Raw genomic sequence first — 14,543 nt, 5'->3', positions numbered from 1 at the left:
GATGGCAATCATGATGCTCCACCTGGAATCCCGCTGATCATTGGCTTCTCCGCAGATTATTGACAACGGCTGGTAGTTCAGGGGATGGCGATGAAAATCAATGCTGTGAAGAGTCTGAACTCTGGAGAGTGCTGAAGAGTGAAGAGTGACGGGTTCTCTGCAGGCAAACTGCTGCAAGCCAAAACTTGGAAGCAACGGCCGGTGCGTCAGATGCAGCCAATCCAACCAGCCGGTCGTATCTGTGTAACCACTGTTTTGTCGGCACTGGGTAGCTATCTTGGGCGGAGAGATCAGCTGTGTCTTGAACCTGGTCAGTAGTGGGTGGTGGGTGGTATGTATGGCTCAGAGACGCTGGCTTGTCCGACTGTCGACAAAACCTGGTTATTTCTCGTCAGCACCGCAAAGTTCAAAGTCACTTTTGGATCTTCCATATTATAATTATTTCCCAAAGTTGGAGCAGGGCAAGCCATCTCGCCACTGTTGTCCACTTCCACGAGGCGCTAATTGCGGAAGAAGCTTAGTGCGCAGTATAGAACAGCACTAGAAGCCTAGAAGGACGAGCTGGTGGAGACTACTGTTTTAGCCAGGCACGATTCCTTGGGATCGAAAGCCACGCAGCGACAGCCATGAGGGAAATCTTGGGAGCATGGGAAATTTGTCCGAGACACGAGTCAGGATCGCAAACTTTGGAAGGTAACAGAAATCTGCGAGTTTTGTTCTGTTCGTGGTTGAGTGAGGCACAATCGGAGTTTTAGATCAGTCCCCAGTCTCACATCAGATGCATCTCACTGCAGAGGAGCTGCTTCTTTCGATCTTACTACTACCACTACCTACATCGTCAACCATCGCTGGCACCTTTCTCATGGGCGTTCTATATGCATCACGGCCATCGAATCCACTGACTTTGCAAACATAAGTCATGCACTCTCCACAGGAGCCAGTCCAGATCAGATGGTCTCGTTTCTGAACCTCCAGCCGCAGACTCAACCCCGAGTGCCCTCAACTGCAGATGAGATACCTTCATGGAAGCCCGTGCCATGGTCTGCGTCTTGATCTGACGGATCACTCCAGCCCTCGCGAACGTCCTTGACCACCCGCACAAACAGAGTATCCACGACCACCGCAATCAAGCCCAGCCCAGCCCCGAAGTACAACGCAGCCCGGTACCCGAGCACCTGGTCAGCCCGTTGTTTGTTTATCTCCGATTCGATCGTTCCGGCGAAGCCCAGACCAAGGCTATTGCCATACAGGTTAAGTGTTCCAATGAGCGAGGCTGCGACGCCTTGTTGACTGCGCTTCACGCTATTGCTTGCGACTATCTGGGCCGCGACATAGACAAAATCCGGACAGAATGCCATGAAAATGGTCGCTGGGAACACTTGAGCCCAGTATGTCTGTTGAACGGGCATTGTGGCCAGCAGTATGTTTGCAATCAAGATTGCCGCTGAACCAATAGCTAGAATCCACTGCGCTGCAAGACGTGGAATGAGCCACGCTGCGATGAATGTCCCCAATGTCGCGACAACTCCAAACGGCGTCCATTGGATTCCAAACTCCAGAATGGTCTCCCCGCGTAGCAGTTGCAACCAGGCCACCATGTACCAGAGAAAGATCCCATTGGACATGAAGCTGAACAGGACGACAAAGATCACAGCAACGAACGATGGCGCTGTCCAGATTCCTAGTGGCATAATCGGGGTTTTGGCATACTTGTATTCCCAGGCCCCGAACAAAGCAAGCATCACGAATGACACACCGAGCAAAGTGCCCACAAATAGCTCGTTCCAGCCGCTTGCGGGTGCTTGGCTGATGCGAGTTCAGTACACGCTTTGTTTACTTTGTTTTGTCTTAGATTGACTTACTTCCAAGCAACATTGAAAATGATCAGACCTGCCGTTCCCAGTATTGCACCAATCCAATCAATCTTCCCTTTCTTGTCGACAGGAAAATCGTTTGGCAGTAAGGACGCCAAAGCACCAAAAACCACTGTGCCCAGAATCGCCCTAAAGATGTTATGGCCCAGATCTGAGTGTTGATCACCGAACTTACATGCCAAAGAATATCCACGCCCAATCGACAAATTTCATGAAAACGCCCGCCCAAATAGCACCAAGGTAGCTCCCAATGGGCGCTGAAGCCCCAAAGAAGCCGAGTGTTATATTTCGTGCTCTTCCGGGAGGTATAGTTGTGCTGATTAGAGCTACGGCATTGGGCATTATCAAGGCACCTCCTATCCCGGACAGAGCTCGGCAAGCGTTGAAAGCAACGAAGGATTTGCAGAATCCGTTTGCGAGAGTGAATATTACAAACCAAACGGCACCTGCGATGAGGATATGGCGATGGCCGTGTACAGCACCCAGACGGCCGCTAATCAGGACGAAGGTACCTTGAGTTAACCTACAGGTATAACAATGGATGGTCAGAACCAGCTCCATAGTTGGTTGTATTGAGGAGCTCACGGATAAGAAGCTGCGGCCCAATTGGCCTTTCCAGGTCCAACTGGCGCTCCCAACGCTTTGCTTATCTCGAGGCCAGCAGCAAGGCCGACCATGTTGGATATCATCTAGCCAAGTAAGTTGAGTACTAACAAGGCAAATGGTGACCTACCTGGACCATATTACTCGAAACAATGAACACAATAATTGCCAATCGTCGTCCCTTCGTTATGTTGCTAGTAGGTACAGCATCGAAAACCTGCTGATTCTCAGCAGGTGTCGCTGAAGTAATGACATCCAAATGGATCTGAGGTTCTGTCTCGGTCGACTCCTGCATATCGCTTCTGAATGTCCGGAGTTCGAGAATAGGATGCAAGATAGGCGCCCTGACTCTGGTTTTCCTTCGAGAATATATCGCTGCCGAATTGAAGATCGCGGAGGCACCCCGAGCAATAATGTCAATCCCCCAACCAATGCGGTTTAACGGTCCGGCTTCCCAAACGAATACGAGCCTGTGATGGATTGTCGTATCGATGGCAGTGTAATGAAAGATAATTGGAAGGATGCTTATACACATCGAAAGTTTTGCCGAAGTTCTCCCGTATAGGCCCGCAAACTATGGTAAGGGCCCAATAGTTCAGACTTCAGAGCCCAAATTTAAGCTTATGTCAAAGGACTTAGTGCTGGTCTACCCTATGGACGAGGAGAAGAGTTGATTTAGAGTCTCGAGTCTAGGTCTCGCCAACTATACTTCTCCATTATTGGTAGGTACGGAGTAAAATGGATCTGGATGATTCGAAAAGAAGCCCGGCCAGTAGCAGAGCGCCTGCGTCTTTCATCGATTTCGTTCTGCCATTAGCTACCCTGTTATTCTGGCTCTCTGCTTCATCAAGGTCCGGCTTTCTCGTGAGAAAACCGGCAAGCTTTCCATTTTACACTGAACAACGTTGCCGCGTGGTCCACGCATGGCAAGAACTGCCCGGTACAAATCTTCCGCCTGGATCAAAGCCATGTCGCTGAGGCTGACTTGAATGTCGTAAGACTCGGGCAAAAGAGCTTCCAAGTTCCTTCTCACCCGGCAGAACCCTCTGAAGCATTTCATCAATTTGGTGAGAAATCTCTCCTGCGCGGTGTGGCCGATCAGTTCTTCCAAGAAGACTGGGAACGCTATTAGCCAATGAACCTGACGCGGCATAGCTGTGACATGGCAGCAATGGAAAGACACTATTTTTCGACCCGATCATAGTACCGTCAAGCGAACATTTGTATGACCGCCATGCCGATCTTACTGTCAGAGCAAGAGAGTCAAGCATGACGAAAACGATGATTTGTGAAGGTCAACATACTACAAAACTTTGATGAGTATAATGGGCAAAGGTAAGTAAGAACGCTTCAGCTCTGTTCTTTGTGCCTTATTTTTAGAGCAAGATAGCCAACGTTACTTTACTCAATGAAAACGTCCATCCTTTGATCTCCTGAGCAAGCACATAAATTGGTATTACCCTCGAAAGACGGCCAGCACCTATTCAAGGTCTTTAGATCATTTAGTGTCCCGACACAAGTATAACATGGAAGTCAGAGCTCATGCGCGGGATACCTACGCAGTGCCTGGTCAAAAATCACGGATGGACCAGGACTTCGCCGAATATACCGAGCACCTGCTCTTCCAATCAAAGGAAACCTCTTTTCGCAACACTCACACCGGATTCACAAGCAAAGAACATCATGTGGGAATTATGGGCGCCGGTTTTGCAGGGCTAAGATGCGCAGAAGTCCTAATCAACGGCGGGGCTCGCGATCGAATTGGTGGACGAGTAAGATTCTGATATAGCACTTATCAAACGCTATTGGGCCTACTAACAGCTGGGCTTAGGTCTCTCAAATGAAGTTTGGTGAGAACATGGTTGATATGTGAGTAGCTGCTAGCTCAGCGCAGGACATAGGGTTAGTATATATTGACATATTTGGGTGCCACAGGGGCCCAAACTGGATTCACGGAACTTCTTCCAATCCTATTTAGGGATTGGCTAACAGAACCGGCACTGCTCTCAGCTCGGTTGAAGAGACCCCCTGTATTTCCACCGACGGTCAGCTCCTGAGCAAGACCAAGGCCACAGAGCTGTTGGATATTTTATGGGATATCATCTCGAAGGCGTTCAAGTATAGCAACGAGCAGTGTCTATCGATACCACCAACCAAGAGTCTTCAGGACTTTGTTATCGAGCAGGCCTGTCATATGGGCCTCTCGTTTGAAGACCAAGCTCTCATACTGCAAATTGCAGAAATGTGGGGGGGGTTCGTTGGCGATCCCCTGAACAAACAAGGCTTGAAGCACTTCTGGCTTGAGGAATGTTTAGGCGGAGGTATGCATCCTCTATAAAGCTGTACTAGTCCATGTACCAGCTGACTGGAGAAATAGAGAACCTATTTGTGGCTGGCACTCACTCAAGAATTCTCCATGCGCTTGCAGAGAGCGCACTGGAACATGCGGAGATAATCACCGAGACGCGAGTCATCCACATACAAAATACCGTCGTGGATGATGACCCTCATATCATTGTGAAGACTGAGGACAGTCGCACTTTCAAGTTTGACAGCCTTGTGGTAACGGTTCCATTAGGTTTACTGAAGCGCCAAAGTCCAACCTTTCCCTCCCCTCTACCACGACAGCTAGGCAGAGCCATTGACAGGGCCAATTATAGCAGCCTAGAAAAGGTGCTCATTGAGTTTCCGTCTGCGTTCTGGAAACCGCTCTCAAACCAGGAGGAGGGCAAAAATCCTTTGTCAGCAGCATTTACGTCCTTTGCACATTTCCTCTACCAAAATATTCAGAGCAAAATCCATACTGCTGGTACGTAGAGCTCCTTGCTCTTACATCTACATCCTTCGGTGACGAAGCTCACCCGACGCTTCTGCTTACCATCTATGGCCCCGGCGCCGAGTATGTGACAACCAAAACTGCCACACTCCACGCTGCGTCGCAAGAGTACTTTGATTTCCTCGACAGCTTTTTCAAACCCTATTATAGTCTCCTTCCAAACTACAATTCGAATAAACCCTGTTGTCGGCCCACCGCCGTTCTCGCTTCCAATTGGCACAACGATGAGCTCGCGGGGTATGGGTCCTACATGAATTTCCAGACAAGCCATTTGCCGACAGACGAAGAAGCAGTCAGCCTGGAGAATGACCTTCGGGCGTTACGGCACGGCATGCCAGAACGCAGTATCTGGATTGCTGGTGAGCATGCTGCACCTTTTGTGGCGCTGGGTACCTTGACGGAGGCGTACTGGAGCGGAGAGTCAGTGGCTGTTAGGATTCTGCGTGGGGGGCTTTAGACGCCAAAAGAGGAGGCTCTTGAGTGACGAAAGAGGAGACAGTTCGAAATAGTGTCAGCCACGGTCTTAGACTTAAGGGGGTTTAGTAACTCGCTATCACCGCAGACTACGGAGTACTTAGGTACCTAGGTAATCTCTCGCGCGGGGCTATGAATGGCATCTGCATTCATAGCTTGATCTGACCAGTGCTTACTACACTTAAGGCGATTTGGTCTGGTAATAATAGCTTTGGACTAACATATTGCCATCCTGATGGGGATTGTGTCGGGTCTGAGTTCTATTCATTGGAGAAATCCACATCGCTTCGACTCCATTTATCAGTTGGATATATATATTTTTATACCTAATGACGTATTTCAGAGGTTTGTAGTACGGCATAGTCTTTTTTCCAACATAGCATATAATGATATCTTTGGCAAGTATCAGCATTAGCATGGATGAGGAGCATGCAGAATGCTCGAACATAGGGCAGTGCTGATATGCCGTGCGTTGAACACCACATGTATACAGGCATTGACCGTCAACAGGAACGAGATAGGTCATCGCCGACTCAAGGTGGCCCTGACCAACAGTCAATCACTAGAACCTGAATTCTTTCCAATAAAACACCTGCAACCCATGGACACACCCTTATTTATCCACGGTTCCTGGCATGAAACCCAAGTACGCTCCGAAGCCGGGGCAGGAATCCGATCACGAACCACAGGGCTGGCTGCCCAGGCTGACTCCGTCACTCCACCCAATTTAGGGCGACGATCCCCAGATCTTTCAGCCTTCACCTCCGATCTCCTCAACTCCTAATTGACTTTTGGATACCCTCCTCAGTTCGCATTCTTATACTCATATAATATATAGCTTTGAACAAACCCGTGATTACAGTCGGTCAAAAAATTATACTCGCCATGCACGAACTCTCCTACATGGGCCCTCGGGGTAAACATCGCCATCTTCCCCTGTTCCCGAAACCTAGAGGGAGCCATAGGGCAACGCATCGCTAACTCATCTTGCCCCAAAACAGCCTTCAACCACAGCCAAAGCAATGACGCAGAAGCCGAATATGACCGCCTCCGCGACCTCGCCAGACAAGAAGCCTCCAAGCGCGGGTCCTGCTTCGAGCGCGTACGTCTGCAACCCCCTTCACCTCACGACCACTCATCCAAACCAATGCCACCCAAAACCGTTACTGACTGTTCTATCTATGATATTATACAGTCCCAAGAGGCCTACACATCCGGTGACGGCGCGCGCGCCAAAGAACTCTCCGAACAAGGCAAGGCGCACGGCCGCAAGATGGAAGAATACAACAAGCAAGCGTCGGAGTTTATCTTCCGGGAGAACAATGCGCCGGGCCGCGTTGATGACGATACGATTGATCTCCATGGGCAGTTTGTGGAGGAGGCGGAGGATATTCTGGAAGAGAGGATCAAATATGCGCGGAGTCATGGGCAGACGCATTTGCATGTGTATGTTTTCCATTTCTCTTATTTTCGGTCCTTTGGGAAGATTCTGGTGGGATAGAGACTGATTTGTGGCTTGGGGTTTAGGATCGTCGGTAAGGGCCACCACTCTGCGAACCACGTGCAAAAGATCAAGCCGAGGGTTGAGCAGGTCTGTCGCGAGTTGGGGCTGCAGTATGCGACGGAGGAAAATGAGGGGAGAATCTATGTGAATCTTACTGGGGGTGCGGCGGAGATGCCGCCGAAGCCGTCGCATGGGTACTCGCAGGGTCATGCTGGTGGGTATCCTGGGTCGCAGCATCATCAACAACAACAACAGCATCACCAGCAACATGGGCAGCAGCAACCACAGGGTGGGAACCAGAATGAGATTGACCAGGTGGTTAATGCGATTGTGCCTAGGGTGCTGCGGAAGTTGGAGAAGGCTTGCTGTACTATTATGTAAAGGGGTGGACATACGGTAAGAATTGGGGTTTAATCTTGAATATACAGTGCTTAATGTGATAGATTAGAAGGTAAGTAAGATGGTTGATATACCCGGAATGCTATTGGGACTGTGCCCTTCATATTATGAGCTAGCTATGCGTATTGAGTAAAGGGACCGTCCGAAGTCCTGATGAATATATGCCTTATGAGATGTTGAAATCGTTCGTGAGCGTGTCGTTAGATCATACCGTGCAGCCATCGTTTATGGTGGTGCCGTCGAAAAAAAGACAAGGGTATCAATTAATGGGACCACTCGTATCATTCAAGGTCGACTCTGTCATCTTGTCGAGTATCGCCCGCACCATCGAGCCGTCGTTATCCCCTTCTGGTCCTTTGCCGTTTCCGCTGTTTTCGATTTCATCAATAAGTCTCAAAGCCCTGGAACGCAGCTCGCGGACTACACTCTGTGTATGCTTGAAACTGCCAGTACTTTCCATATATTGCAGAGCGTACCGCTTGACTTCATCGTCTTTTGGTTTTTGGCGGAGGATGTTGATGAGTTGATGGTTGCCCGGGTCTGAGCGGATGCTGTGGATGATCGGGAACGAGAATTTGCCTTCTGTGAGGTCTTCACAGAGGCCTTTGTTCTGTGTGTATGTCGTGTTGGAGAGATTGAGATAGTCGTCGCATATCTGAAACACCAGACCCATGACATTCACGAGAGCCACGCAGTCCTTTCCTGTGCTGCTCTCGGCTTGCATGAGCTTGACGGCGAGCCGGAACAAACCTCCGGTCTTGTTTCCCACCATTTCCAGGTACTCGTCTTCGCTTGGGCATGTAAGAGTGTCTCGCCAGAAAAGATCCATCCCTTGGCCACGATGTAGGTTTAATAACTCTTGGACGTAAATGTCGATCGCGGTCGGACTCTTCAGTTTTTGCACCTCTTGGAGGGCGAGAAAGTATACGTAGTTTGCCGAGTTTATCGTTTGAGCTGTGCCGTAGATACTATGTGCGACTGGGTTTCCTCGGCGAAGAAGGGAATTGTCTTCGACATCATCAATCCTGATAGACCGTTAGCCTCACCCAACACGGAGGGCCTGAAAGCGCTCACAATAACGAGGACGTATGAAGCATGGCTACCACTTTAGTGATGATGGCGAGGCTCTCGGACGGTACTTTCAACCACACGTTAAAAGCATTGATCATCTGCCGTCGCAAGTCCTTTCCAGGGTTTTGCAGCATGTATTCGTACGGGCCCATGACTATCTTCTCATTCTCCTGCGACCATCGTCCGTCCTTGTATTTTGTCCCATCGAGGCTCGACTGATTTCTGGAGTGACCACGCGACATCTTCGTATTCGTTTGCAACCTGTCCGGGCTGCCGAAACTGTCCTTCTCTAACATACTTATGAGCTTTGCCCTGTCTCGTGAGGACACGTCCGAGGATCGGTTGGAGCTCTTTCGAGGCGGGATCGCGGTCGGGGGGTGAAAATGAGAACCGGAACTCATTTCCGTGCGTTACTTTGAGCTGCACCTTGTGGTTCTGGGAGTTGACCAAATTTCGATGAGTCGATATTTGCGGTTGCCTGGTGTAGAGAGTGGAGGCTCAGCACAATACACTGACTTCTAAGCAAGCGTGATCTGGAAGGCAGATTTAACGAAGAATGTGAAGCTTATTGGTAAGCGGGAAAATAGTGAGGACCCCAGAGTGAGTCTGCTCTTGCTGCTGGGGCTGTGACACGCGCGTATCAGTACCTCTGGCCCTGGGGAGGAAGTCGATTCATATTTTCTCCCTCAGCGCAGCTCCCCAACTTCGATGCGGGGAGACGAAAAAAGATAGACAGGGACAACGTGACGTAGTATCACATGCTGTCGGGCGGTGGTCGTACGCGAATCACATGACTGCAAAGAAGAGAGAAGGCCTGGGCGCAGTTTGGCCGGTGCAATGCATGAGCATCAACATTTTCAAACACACAGGCGCCTGGTTGGAAGACTAACGGGACTTCTGTGAGTGACACTTGCAAGGGGTAAAGATGAAAATCAGGGACGAATTATCTGATCGCGACCACAAAGACTGCCAAGGCAACGTGACACTGCGCAACAATCGCCCGGGAACCCGATTGTGATGAGACACCGGCCCTGCAGGTGACGAGGCAAAGTCCCGACGCAGGATGGCCGTCGGCGCTTCCGCGCACGAGCACAAGAACAGGACCAGGAACGATCCTGAAATGCTTTAGTTTGACATCATGCGCAGCTGATTCGTGCCGTCATTGTTCAGCTGGCCTCATGCCTAGATACTCTTAACCGCCCAGCCTCCGCGTTGGGCTGAAGAACAGCGGCGGTCACCCTGGGCAACGGGCGAGAGTGTTTGCTGCGGACCACTCAAGGCGGAACGAGACCATCGGAAGTGGAGAGCTTCTCGACCTGCGATCACCTCAACATGACGATGGACTGAGGATGCGCTGTTCCCAGCCTCCAGATTGTTGTCCTATCCACAATAATAAGAACTGGACTCTAATTAAGGCCCCTCCCTAGCTCCAACCCACTGCCCTTTTATCCCTTCTTCCAAACGCGCTTCTCCAGTATACCCCTCGCCCTCTTGGCATAGGGTCCGGCTTACAATTGTTTTGCCCTTTCTTCCTTCTCTTCTTCTCCCAATATCCCGCCCTGTGGGCTTCGTCTTTTCAACCTTTACAAAGGGCTCACAAGAACTATTACTGATGGAAGCTCTACTGGCGCACTCGTTCGATTATCTCTCCTCGTACGAGCCAACCAAAGTGCGCAAAGGGCTGCGCCAGGTTGAAGGACTGCTCGCACAGATATGTCTTTCCAGGGCGAAACGTCCGGCGTCTGACAGACGGGGCTCACCAACCTCACTTTCCGCTCCACAATCGGGCTGCAAAGCTCTATCAGACCTCACAGATGACCCTGCGTTCAGGGAGTTTTATAAACTCCAAGATGGTTTCCAGTGGAATGGTGTGTAACCCTAAAGTAGACTGATCTAAGCGTCAAGCTAACCGAAACTTAGTGGCAATGCGCTTGGTTACTTGTTTGGAGCATCTTCTTGGTCGCGGGAGCAGCGGAACCAACGATCTGCTTATACTGTCTACTCTCGACTTAATACAGGGCGTGCTTCTGCTCCATCCGCCGTCGAGGATCTTATTCGCGCGTGAAATCTACATGAACCTGCTGCTGGATCTGTTAGATCCGATCAACTGTCCTGCCATCCAATCTGCAACCCTTCTCACCCTCGTCACCGCTCTTTTGGATCACCCTGCCAACACGCGGACTTTTGAAGAGCTGGATGGACTTCTCACCGTGACCTCTCTTTTCAAGCAGCGATCAACCGCCCGTGAAGTCAAGTTGAAGCTGGTCGAGTTCCTGTACTTTTATCTCATGCCAGAAACATCCCTGGTAACATTGAGTGCACCCAACACGGCTCTCCAGCGCAGCCCCAGCAAATTGAGCGGGCCTATATCTCGAAGTGTCAATGTTTCTGGAGCTCATAGTAGCGGCAAAGGCAATCGAGACACGCGCACAACCGAAGAAAAGCAATCACTTCTTGGGAGGTACCTGAACAACGTGGAAGACCTTGTGGAGGACCTCAAAGAGACAGCACCTTTCGGATCCACGGTCTGTTAGTATGATTGACGAGCGAGGATGTGTTTTGACTGCCTACGATGTTATTGAGCGACGGAGCGCGTACGGTCATGGGTTTACGTTTTTGCCTTACTAGGGCTTTCTTTCTTTGCTTCGTTTCTTTTTTGTCCTTTTCCCTCTACCCGGCTGGCACGGCGATTGAATCGACTTTCTCTTACCCACTTTTTCTCCTGTTCTTCAAGCGTCTTTCTCCTTTTACTTCCTTTTATTCCTGTCGAGCTCATGCTCCGCTGATTCCCAGCCAGCCGTCTTTAAAGTTTCCTTTCGTCTTAATGATCAATGCGGTGTGCATGATTCTCTATCGACCTTTTTTGTCAAATTAAAGTGCCTCGGCCTAAATGACAAGATGAATTGCAAATCCTGCAACCTCAATCCTACCGTAGTACGCAGACATCCGTCAGCGAGACTGAACCTTCCAATAATGTGAACTTACCTGTGGAGTGGCTGCTACTGTGACTCATCTGTGCTTCGTAAAATGTCTTGGAACCGCGAACCGGTCTTTCGGACGCGTGAATACGAGGAATAGTGACTCCTTCATTTTCATTTAAGTATCCTGTAATATCAATCACATATCTACCCTGCTTAGACCTACGTTGTCAATCAACACTGCTTTCAACTTGTCAGTGCAGAGACACGAGCAAGGAACGAAGCCCTACCTCTCCACCCACACAGCACTGCGCGGCCCATCGCGACATAGAGCAGAAGCTGCCTTCACCGTATGTTTTTTTGTAGCTTTTCGAACTCACTTATCCTTGACCGAACATCAGCTTTCCAATGGCGCAAACGATCCAGGATGCCCTCGCCAAGGGCGGCAAGGCCTCAACCTCAGAGGGCCGCTCAGTCGAGTACGTCGGGACTGTCGAAGCGTATAACAAATGGGCCGAGGTATGTGCACCTTCGTTTATTGTCACCAATTTCAATAAGTGACTTGAAACAGGTTTACGACACAGACGGCAACTTCTTACAAGCCCTCGACACAATTCAGATGAAGGATCTGCTCCCCAGATTCTTATCACTTGTTCAGAGCCAGAACCAGACAAAGTCCCTCAAACTAGTCGACTTAGGCTGCGGTACAGGGCGAAATACGCTGCAGCTCGTGAAAGCCGCACCTGAAGATGCCCAGATCATCGGGGTAGATGCATCGCCGGGGATGTTGGAAGTTGCGAGGGAAACGCTTTCGAGCAATGGAGTTGGGGAGAGGGTAAGCCTTGGTGTTTACGATCTACTTGCTGAGGCGGATGCTACACTGCCGGAATCTCTGGGCGGCGAATCTGCAACTGGTATCATTTCGACGCTTGTGCTAGAGCATATTCCTCTTGACCAGTTTTTTGGAAACGCAGCTAGATTGATAAAACCTGGGGGGTTCTTTCTTGTGACGAATATGCATGCTGAAATGGGTGGGATCAGCCAGGCGGGTTTCGTGGATGTGCAGACTGGAAAGAAGATTCGGCCTACGAGTTATGCGCATGAGGTTAAGGATGTTGTGACTGCTGCGGAAAATTTTGGGTTTGAGGTTGTTGCGCTGAATGGGGAGAAGGTCAAGGAGAGGAAAGTGGATGAGGCGATGTTGAAGGATTTAGGGGGTAGGGCGAAGAAGTGGGTTGGCGTTATGGTCTGGTTTGGGGTTTGCTTTAAGATGACGTCTGCTTAAGAGGTTTGTCTTGAGCATGATGGGGCTGACTTGGTCTGCTTCTGATGCAAGTGAGGTTGCTCAATAGAGTTGAATATAGTAATGTACAGGGATTTGACCACGTAGGTTGTCAACGCTCTGACTTGTGGTGCCTAAAAGAACTTAAATAGTCTTTCCCGATGTTGGATAAGATTCTCGTGCTGTGAAAGAAGCTTTTGTAGCCTGTTATATTTCCATCCAATGCTTTGGTCCAGTATTAGATGTGTGTAAGCAAACACACTGGCGTCGAACAGCCCTGGATTTGGCCGATCGAAGAAGTGAGTCTTATCCCCAAGGAGTGTGGAAAGAGCTTCAAACGCCTCTGCTGCTTCGGCCTCTAAGACGCCAACATCGATATATGTTGACGACTTTAGAAGCTCGTCCCGTGCAGCCTGCTGCAATTGTGCTGCCAATGCTGAGCGGACGAGGGAATTTGTGGTGGACGGGTCGACATAGAGGCGTCGCGCAACCGCTTGGAAGTTTTCGGGATTCAGATAAAGGTGGTAAAGCTAGCAGTGGTTAGTGGGGCATATATGCTGGAGTGGTTTCGGGGGAACTTACCCAAGCATTCCGTATCCGGTTATCCAGCAGAGACGAATATACTTCGAAACGAACGTTCAATTGCTGTTCTTCTTCGCAGTGAACCTCTTCAATGGCCCACTTTTGTAGTTTATTGGAAGGTATCGGAGTGCGGTTGCCGACTGGAAGGGCGGGGAGGAGGAAAGGGAGGACGCCAGAGGGAGATGCGTGGTTATTTGACGGGACAATTTCGAAGTCAATCCCGACGAACTTCAGGTAAGCCTGCGCATTGAAGCAACTGAAGTTAGCTAAAGATACATAATGTGGTGTACGGCTTACACACCTGCCACTTAAGGCACTGCGGGTTGAACGATGGTCGCCCTCGCCGGGCTCCCGCAGCATCGGTAAAGACGAAGAGTTGGTTTTCCCGCCGCGTTGACCAGGCGGAGTGTGGCAACTCGTTTGCAGGATGCGTGAATAGAGGGAAGCGGTCGAATACACGCTTTACTGGAGCTGGCACAGCGAAGAAATCCCGAGCCCGGCGCGGTTCCCTTCTGCTGTCGGACAGCTGTTCGGAAGTATCGCGGCTTTCGTTGGAGGTCATTGGTTGCGCAATGTGAGTGTATAGCTGTAGGTGGGATTGTTGAGTATGTCGACAGCTTAAGCGAAGCAAAGATCAAGGAGTAGCTCCAGCAGAGGTAGACGGCGAATAACTGGCGAAAATAAAGACGACGGGATACTCGAACCTCGGGATGTCTGCAGTCCCAATAATTTTCTGGTTTAGGAAACGCGATGCGGCAGAATAATTCAGGCATCAAGGCATACAGGAACAAAGAGCCTCTGCACCCAATCAGCGGTTGCAGGTAGGTATCTTTTTCAACCTCCGGCCGAGTCCAGTCCAACCCCGCTACAATTAATGAGCTCAACAGGCCGTTGACTGCGACGCAGCCTCTGTTAGTCTATAACACAATGTCGCCCGTGTCTCTCATGTCCAGCCTTACTTGATCTTTCCACCTTCATCTATTTCTTGCCAGTCGTCTTT

General features: G+C 50.1%; 7 protein-coding genes across 7 annotated transcripts; 4 read left to right on the top strand and 3 right to left on the bottom strand.

Moving 5' to 3' along the window:
- Positions 1 to 623: 623 nt before the first annotated feature.
- Positions 624 to 2,551, bottom strand: BJY04DRAFT_229149 (MFS general substrate transporter; the record flags this gene model as incomplete). Its single annotated transcript, XM_073718998.1, has 4 exons — positions 624 to 1,806; positions 1,863 to 2,003; positions 2,050 to 2,397; positions 2,460 to 2,551. The coding sequence occupies 4 exons, from the start codon at positions 2,549 to 2,551 to the stop codon at positions 984 to 986; spliced, it is 1,404 nt and encodes a 467-aa protein (XP_073569225.1). The 3' UTR covers positions 624 to 983.
- A 1,452-nt stretch (positions 2,552 to 4,003) lies between these two features.
- Positions 4,004 to 5,770, top strand: BJY04DRAFT_220264 (flavin monoamine oxidase family protein; the record flags this gene model as incomplete). The annotated part of the gene is made up of 5 exons (XM_073716816.1): positions 4,004 to 4,249; positions 4,309 to 4,346; positions 4,488 to 4,798; positions 4,855 to 5,286; positions 5,334 to 5,770. 5 exons carry the CDS (start codon positions 4,004 to 4,006, stop codon positions 5,768 to 5,770), a joined length of 1,464 nt encoding a protein of 487 aa, XP_073569224.1.
- Positions 5,771 to 6,531: 761 nt separating this feature from the next.
- Positions 6,532 to 7,759, top strand: BJY04DRAFT_193921 (Smr domain-containing protein). Its single transcript, XM_073711981.1, has 4 exons — positions 6,532 to 6,703; positions 6,789 to 6,889; positions 6,983 to 7,233; positions 7,315 to 7,759. Exons 1-4 carry the CDS (start codon positions 6,673 to 6,675, stop codon positions 7,670 to 7,672), a joined length of 741 nt encoding a protein of 246 aa, XP_073569223.1. The 5' UTR covers positions 6,532 to 6,672; the 3' UTR covers positions 7,673 to 7,759.
- A 190-nt stretch (positions 7,760 to 7,949) lies between these two features.
- On the bottom strand, positions 7,950 to 9,162 carry BJY04DRAFT_208737 (FPP/GGPP synthase family protein; the record flags this gene model as incomplete). The annotated part of the gene is made up of 2 exons (XM_073714028.1): positions 7,950 to 8,715; positions 8,765 to 9,162. The coding sequence occupies 2 exons, from the start codon at positions 9,160 to 9,162 to the stop codon at positions 7,950 to 7,952; spliced, it is 1,164 nt and encodes a 387-aa protein (XP_073569222.1).
- A 606-nt stretch (positions 9,163 to 9,768) lies between these two features.
- On the top strand, positions 9,769 to 11,332 carry BJY04DRAFT_95568 (cell division control protein 14). The gene is made up of 2 exons (XM_073721365.1): positions 9,769 to 10,629; positions 10,682 to 11,332. The coding sequence occupies exons 1-2, from the start codon at positions 10,374 to 10,376 to the stop codon at positions 11,293 to 11,295; spliced, it is 870 nt and encodes a 289-aa protein (XP_073569221.1). The 5' UTR covers positions 9,769 to 10,373; the 3' UTR covers positions 11,296 to 11,332.
- Positions 11,333 to 11,856: 524 nt separating this feature from the next.
- Positions 11,857 to 13,152, top strand: BJY04DRAFT_95533 (class I SAM-dependent DNA methyltransferase). The gene is made up of 2 exons (XM_073721364.1): positions 11,857 to 12,198; positions 12,251 to 13,152. Exons 1-2 carry the CDS (start codon positions 12,088 to 12,090, stop codon positions 12,962 to 12,964), a joined length of 825 nt encoding a protein of 274 aa, XP_073569220.1. The 5' UTR covers positions 11,857 to 12,087; the 3' UTR covers positions 12,965 to 13,152.
- On the bottom strand, positions 13,030 to 14,359 carry BJY04DRAFT_95530 (putative mitochondrial outer membrane protein (Sam35)). The gene is made up of 3 exons (XM_073721363.1): positions 13,845 to 14,359; positions 13,544 to 13,783; positions 13,030 to 13,491 (listed from the first exon to the last, which is right to left on the bottom strand). The coding sequence occupies exons 1-3, from the start codon at positions 14,103 to 14,105 to the stop codon at positions 13,096 to 13,098; spliced, it is 897 nt and encodes a 298-aa protein (XP_073569219.1). The 5' UTR covers positions 14,106 to 14,359; the 3' UTR covers positions 13,030 to 13,095.
- Between the last annotated feature and the right edge of the window lie 184 nt (positions 14,360 to 14,543).

Source organism: Aspergillus karnatakaensis, assembly GCF_047715665.1.
Source record: "Aspergillus karnatakaensis strain CBS 102800 unplaced genomic scaffold BJY04scaffold_38, whole genome shotgun sequence".
Lineage (NCBI taxonomy): Eukaryota > Fungi > Ascomycota > Eurotiomycetes > Eurotiales > Aspergillaceae > Aspergillus > Aspergillus karnatakaensis.
The sequence above is the reverse complement of the archived record's forward strand: the minus strand, read 5'-3'. Positions and strand labels throughout refer to the sequence as shown.

What these genes read in the sequence shown, in the direction of transcription:
- BJY04DRAFT_193921 (XM_073711981.1), top strand. Translation starts at nt 6,673, where the DNA reads ATGCACGAACTCTCCTACATGGGCCCTCGGG. An exon ending in CTCCTACATGGGCCCTCGGG is followed by an intron (nt 6,704 to 6,788) that starts GTAAACATCGCC and finishes GCCCCAAAACAG; the next exon opens with CCTTCAACCACAGCCAAAGC. An exon ending in GCGGGTCCTGCTTCGAGCGC is followed by an intron (nt 6,890 to 6,982) that starts GTACGTCTGCAA and finishes GATATTATACAG; the next exon opens with TCCCAAGAGGCCTACACATC.
- BJY04DRAFT_95568 (XM_073721365.1), top strand. Translation starts at nt 10,374, where the DNA reads ATGGAAGCTCTACTGGCGCACTCGTTCGATTATCTCTCCTCGTACGAG. An exon ending in AGATGGTTTCCAGTGGAATG is followed by an intron (nt 10,630 to 10,681) that starts GTGTGTAACCCT and finishes ACCGAAACTTAG; the next exon opens with TGGCAATGCGCTTGGTTACT.
- BJY04DRAFT_95533 (XM_073721364.1), top strand. Translation starts at nt 12,088, where the DNA reads ATGGCGCAAACGATCCAGGATGCCCTCGCCAAGGGCGGCAAGGCCTCA. An exon ending in CGTATAACAAATGGGCCGAG is followed by an intron (nt 12,199 to 12,250) that starts GTATGTGCACCT and finishes GACTTGAAACAG; the next exon opens with GTTTACGACACAGACGGCAA.
- BJY04DRAFT_95530 (XM_073721363.1), bottom strand. Translation starts at nt 14,105, where the DNA reads ATGACCTCCAACGAAAGCCGCGATACTTCCGAACAGCTGTCCGACAGC. An exon ending in CGCAGTGCCTTAAGTGGCAG is followed by an intron (nt 13,784 to 13,844) that starts GTGTGTAAGCCG and finishes TTCAATGCGCAG; the next exon opens with GCTTACCTGAAGTTCGTCGG. An exon ending in ACCGGATACGGAATGCTTGG is followed by an intron (nt 13,492 to 13,543) that starts GTAAGTTCCCCC and finishes AACCACTGCTAG; the next exon opens with CTTTACCACCTTTATCTGAA.